Source organism: Nicotiana sylvestris, chromosome 9 (assembly GCF_000393655.2).
Source record: "Nicotiana sylvestris chromosome 9, ASM39365v2, whole genome shotgun sequence".
Taxonomy (NCBI): domain Eukaryota; kingdom Viridiplantae; phylum Streptophyta; class Magnoliopsida; order Solanales; family Solanaceae; genus Nicotiana; species Nicotiana sylvestris.
The window spans coordinates 116,094,375-116,100,843 of NC_091065.1; the positions used below are offsets into that span (position 1 = coordinate 116,094,375).

The 6,469-nt window shown below is 35.9% G+C and overlaps 1 protein-coding gene across 1 annotated transcript; it reads right to left on the reverse strand.

Moving 5' to 3' along the window:
• Positions 1–614: 614 nt before the first annotated feature.
• LOC104246723 (peptidyl-prolyl cis-trans isomerase FKBP42) lies at positions 615–6,197 on the reverse strand. The gene is made up of 8 exons (XM_009802600.2): positions 5,977–6,197; positions 5,587–5,692; positions 4,516–4,698; positions 2,428–2,517; positions 1,876–2,060; positions 1,672–1,794; positions 1,422–1,574; positions 615–1,325 (listed from the first exon to the last, which is right to left on the reverse strand). The coding sequence occupies exons 2-8, from the start codon at positions 5,630–5,632 to the stop codon at positions 999–1,001; spliced, it is 1,107 nt and encodes a 368-aa protein (XP_009800902.1). The 5' UTR covers positions 5,633–5,692; positions 5,977–6,197; the 3' UTR covers positions 615–998.
• Positions 6,198–6,469: the final 272 nt, after the last annotated feature.

Genomic DNA, 6,469 nt, shown 5'->3' on the forward strand with positions numbered 1-6,469 from the left:
CAAAAACTTTAGCTCTAAAGCTGAAGTTCGCCAGTTACAAAAACAAAAACTTCAACAATTACAAACAAAAACTTCAGTACACTTGGTTCAGCACACTTGCTACTTTAGTCCCTTCTACTAGAATGCTGAAGTTTTGCGTAATTGCCTTTGCTACCTCAGCCCCGTATGCTGAAGTTACGCGAAAAAGTGGGTACGCTTGCAATTTTTTTTACAAAGCGGACACAAGTTAAAACGTGATCCAAAAAGCAGGTATAAATGCAAATGCCCCTTCAAGGCTTCAACACATGAATGTCAAATGAAATCTTCAGACGTAACTTTCCTATGAATTTCAAGTGAAATTTTAATTTTCATAAACTAATTTTCCAAGATTACAGTCCATACAAAGCTGACTTTCACAAACTTTTAACTTCAACTATACCCTTTAAATCTGAAGATTTTTCAAAACCTATCTAAAACGAATTCGCACTAATTCATAGCAGGGAGTACCATATTTCAATTGATTTGTCATTTGTCCGACCATTAGTAAAAAAAATAAAAAAAAAATAGAAAAACAACAACAACAACAATAATTGTTGCCTGCTGTGGCCTTTTCTTAAAATGTCCTATGAGTTTCATTTATAGAAGAATTAACAGGTATTATTATCAATGCAAAACCCTTGTCCTCATTGTGTCAGCTGTAGCTTGTAGGGAAAAATTATTACATTAAGAATAACTGAGACTTTTACACCTAAGCCAACGGAAATTGCAATATCCAAATACATCTACCATTAGCAAACACTTGAAATCAGAATGAGAAAATAATTAGCAAGATGTCGTCTTACTTATAAAATTACAAAATCAGAACTTCAAATTTCTTCCTTAATTTTTTGGTTAGAAATTTTCTTCTAACAAGGTCAAGGAAAAACCTTCTTAGAGCACAAGAAGTGTGTTGCTGGAGAAAAAAGGTGGGAAGTAGTTTCTCAAATTTGGCATCAACGATAATATTTCTCCAAGTTCAGTTAGTCATCCTTGCGCGTCTTACGCCTGAAAAGCAGATAGAAGAGCGACAACAGCCATTGCCAAATGACAATCAGCCAATTTTTCGACTTTGGTTTAGGCTCTGGTCTTGGTCCAAATAGTCCTTTGTAAAGTTCCTTTTGTTTTTGATAGACAGCCTTCTCATGTTCTGCAATTAAATGCAATTCTCTAGCAATGGCTTTGTCTTGCGGGGCAAACTTACGTGCTTTAAGAAAGTCTTCACGAGCTGCATCGGTCTGACCAAGTATAGCTCTAGCCTTTCCACGTCTAAACAATGCTTTAACATTGTTCTCATCTTCCGCTAGGACCTAATAGTTGTCAGCATATCAAGATCATTTACTAATTTCAATCTCTCTCTTGTAAAAAAAAAAAAAAAAAAATCAGAATAATGAGTGTATGCTTACAATGCTACATTGAGCAATGGCTTCATCATACCGCTGGAGCTTCAGCAGACAGGCTGCTGTGTTCAGATGGCAGGGATTCTTTACTGCTAAAGCCATGTCCCGGAACTTACCAAACAGCTGAAACATGAAGTCATCTCCCATATATGCTATGGCCTAAGGAACACAAATAGAAATCATGTACTATGAGGATAGATGACACTTATAGGGGTACAGAAACTATAGACTAATCAATTGTAAGCAGCGGTGAGACCATTTCATACTGTTGCATAGCCTCCTCAAGTTTCTCCTCCTTGAATAAAGCATTTCCATCCATCTTTCTTCTATCTGCTGCCCCAATCCTCTCCTCTACCGTCATGTCACCTCGTGCTTTCCCCTAAATATATTGCACAAAAAATTATGAGTACCAGCACCTTCAGAAGTACAAACCAGAAATGTTAAGGAACAGATAACTCACTTCTCCGGTCTCATCGAAGCCAATCAACTCGACTTCGTATAAAACATCAGCTGTAGGTGGGACATTAGGGAAAGAGAAGCTTCCTTCTTTTCCATAGGCTAGTTCCCAGCCAACATGCAATAGAGCACGCTCACCGGATTTCATGCTGTTAACGCCAATAGCTAGGCCAGTCATCTCTTTTTTCTCTGCAAGAAAACAGCAAGTCAATACATCTTATTTCTATTATAAATAAATTAAGAAATCCAAGACAATAAGGTGGTAGTTTACATTCAGTCTGATCAAAATCCAACTATCATATCAGTGTTATGCACTTCCCAAATTTTTATATCCAGAATGGAACTAGATAGCTAACTTCAACTCTATTGTAACTTCTTTATAGTTTAGACCCTTTCGTGTTAGTCAATTTGTTTCTACCAAGAGAAGCACACAGGTGGAAGCAGGCTATCACGGAATTTAGCACTCTATAAGCATCAATTGCTAATTTACTAGGATAAAAAGAAATCAAAAGTAATGACGCTGAATGGCGTGCAATCTTGTAAATTGGATATATACCTTTTCCTATAACCAGCTCAAGAGGTTGTTGCTCATGCCATGTATCTTCAAACTTGTGCTGGGTGCTTTCAGTCCACGCCCTGTAATGCACTATAAAGATAATTTTCATCAGTTTGTGCACTTGAAAGGGCAGAAAGACTCTACCTCAGCAAAAGTTGAATGATTATACAAGAAAAACAACAAAGAGACAGCAAAATTAACTAGTGATTGCAGTGATGAATTGCGCTGAATCTGTCTGGCGTGCAATGGTCAATGCTGGCTATCATTAAAAGTATGGTGTTTAGCTGGGTCCTACAAAGAGGAAAAAATACGCAGCGCATGGAATGTAGCACACTTGGCACTAATGAGGATAGTTTGGAGAGAAAGAACTAAGAGAGCTTTTGGATAAATAGGAAAAGCATTGCTGCACATGTGAGCTCTTGTATATCGTTTGTTCTTAATTTTTGGTGCATGTATGACATTCCAGTTAATATAGATGATAGGGAACTATTTGTGGAGAACCACTTCTTATTTGTTATCTCTCATTTAATAGATAGGGTAGAAGAGGAATGAAAGTTATTAGTTCATATTTCTCAAATTTATGGTGCCTCATTTTGACTCTCTCTTAAAATTGTTTATTATTTTGAGATAAACAAAAATTGATAATTACAAATTCAACTTTAATTTAATCATGTAGGATAATAAAACAAATACTAGAAAAGATAAAGTGAAGTAGGCCAAACAAATTGTTAGGAGAAAATATTTCTCCAATTTAATCATATACATTTTGCCCGATACAACAACAATAACAATTACGCCTCAATCCCAAAAAGGTAAGTCATTCTCTCCTTTCTAAAGCTGCGCAAGGCGGCCCCCCCAGAACAAAGCCCCACCCCTCTTTTCCCCCCTTTAATGAAGGACCCGAGGGCCTTTTTTTTCCAAGAGGTAATTTCGAGAATCAACCAACGGAAAAATCCGTAGCCCAGGTGACTCACAGCCTCCCTCTTGCCCAAATAAATGAAATGGGATGAATCAAATCAATAAGCTTTTTGATTGATTCAGGGCGCAACGAAACCAAATTAAATCAAGGCAAGGGGGCTTTCTAAAGCTGCGCAAGGCGCCCCCCCAGAACAAAGCCCCACCCCTCTTTTCCCCCCTTTAATGAAGGACCCTCGCCTCGCTTCCTATTCATTACCGTGAGGATTGAGTTGCCAAAAGAGATTATCCTCCTTTGGGCTGGAAGATAAGATTTATGCAGTCCATAGAAAAATAAAAAGAAGAAAGTATTCTGAAGCCAAATGCTCTTGGATGGGTAGTTGAATAGGGGGATAAATCCTTTTTTCTCCTTTATATTGAATGTAGTTAATCACTTTGAGGTCATGAGAACCTTGTGATTTGATATAAATTATGGCATGCATCTCTGAGGAGAGTGGCGCGGCCAAGCATCATCCCAGAAGCGAATCAGCTTACCATTGCCCATAACAAACAATAAATCTATTGATGATTTTACACTGTATTACAGCTCTTCCCTTAAAGTCCGTTGACAAGTTCTCCGCAAACCAAACAATGATGTTACTTATTCAGCTTTTTTGATATCATTGATATTTACGTTATGTTGAGGGATAGTCCCACCACAAGAGGACAAAGAGACCCTTTTTTGTTTGTAAACAATAGATGTGAAATCATGCATGACAATCTTTTATCACAGAATAAAGATACTTTGTTGTCATAAAATAAGAATGGAGCATCAAAAGAAGGAATTAGGAGATGGTTCATAAATACTTGACCAAGGAAAAAAGATAAGCATGAGTTTGATCCACTCAGAATCATTAAAAATAAAAAAGCAGGCATATATATTTCCTAAACATGCATAAGAAGAAGAATACAACAACTTGCACTGGGAGAAAACTTATTTAGGAAAACAAGATAACATGTTTCAACAGAGAAGAGAACATACTTGGTCAGAAACGATTAAATCAAATAGATTTATCAAAAGAGATACTGTTCACTCTCACCAGTCAAAATATAATAGGAGTTTACTGTTTCTGAAACCAGAAGTTGGGACAGGGAAGGAAGGAGAAAAAAAAAACAATCTTAGCTTTGACTTACAGAAGCATGTTGCGTATTTCGTTGGCTTCTGACCATGACCTTCTTTAATGATTTGCTTGGTTACTTTTTCATGGAGGACTTCCACTTCTGAATCAACTTTTGGTGGCCCAGTATCATCCTGTGGAAGTTCTCCATGAACAACTGAAGCGCCTTCAGTGATGATTTCGTCAGTACCAACCTGATCTGCATTGAATTTAATTTCGATAAACAAACCTTCTTAAGAAACAAGTATGATGAAGTAGTTTAAGACTTTAGGTCTAACTTCTCCCAAAAGAATAGCCTTCACTTTAACAATTAGTTCAGCATTGATACAAAAAGAAGAGGCATTTGTTCAGCAAGGCAACCAACTTGTGATAAGCAAACATCACTTTCAATCCCAAGTACAAAAGTGCACTACTGTTCACACACCATGATCCCAATTCTTTACCACATGATATATGGCTAAAGTCCCTAGTTAAGTTAACTTGCATGATTACAAGATAAAGGTGCAGGAGGAACTAAAGATGATGAAAACAATATTACCATATTTAGGGTGAAATGATTTGATCTTCACATCAATTTTGCAATGAAATATTCAAAAGAAGAAAAAAGGTTCTCGAATATGGTAAATTACTAGCAACTTCCAAATGTCCTCCAAATTTCAAGTTTCTAAAATCACCAACCAAGAAGCAGCTGGAAAACACTTTCCATCTACTGAAAGAATACTGAAATATTAAAAACACATAACTGTGCAGCAGAAGTCAACACAGAATCATCATTTCAATGCATCAAACGTTGAAAGTTACTTCATTTTCACCTCTAGATTTACTAAATTAGCAATCAAGAAGCCAATAAAATTAAGACATATGTCCACACTCCATATTCCAATAGCATATTAAAAACCCATCATACATTAAAGGGGCGAAGGTGAATAATAACCAGGGAAAACTGTCAAACGCCATTTATACCATTACATTAGCTAAAGGAATCAGAATAGATGACAATTATCTGAATTTTACAGCTAAAAATTCATAAATGGGAGTATTATCTTAAGCTGAGAAGAAGATGAAAGCCATAGATTAGTGCATTTACCTACAGATGAATTCTGCTGCTGCAGCTCCTCTTCTACTTCAGCCATTATTCGAAGTGCCCTTCACTCCAATGTGAAAACAACTAGATTTTCCTCTAAATTAAGCAGCTGCAAAAAAATTGTATTACGAACACCAGGGCTAAAAAAACAAAAGAAAAATCAAATCTTTATAAAACCCCACTAAGAAAAAATCACAATCAAAATAGCTTCTCTCAGAAATCCAACAATTTACAAGTATTAATCATAAAAAACTTTACAAAAATCAAATTTTTACAAGAACCCATTAAGAAAAAATCACAATTAAAATAGCTACTCTCTGAAATTCAAAACTTTACACGTATTAATCAACTGGGATTTGACAGGAATAGATATATAATATGTAGATGTCTTACCAAGAATTAATCTTCTCCGCGCTAAACAGTATTTTACGGAGCTTATAGTGTCAAAGTGGTAAAATATTATATGGGGTTTCTGCAGGTAGAGAGGGTGTATAGGGTTTACGTGAGCAGTTAAAAATGGCTTTGGAATAATCGAAGAAGATTCGAGATCGAGAGAGAGAAAGAGACAAATGGCTTATGTGCACTATGCGAGTGAGGAGAAAACACTTTGTTTGGTCTGAATATGGCTTAGGCAGACATAATTATATAATTAGTTATTGCGTTATTATTTTTTATTTATTATGTTCGTATTAAAAATAATAATTATATAATTTTTTTAAAAAGGATATAAGTTATTCCGACACTAATTATCTCATACTCTATAAAGTATAAGTTATCCCGGTATTAATTTTAGTCCCGAAATAACTTATACCAGATTTGCTAACCCAACAAAGTATTAAGGTGATATTAATTATTGGTCAAATGGTCTCGTGGCCACTTGAACTTG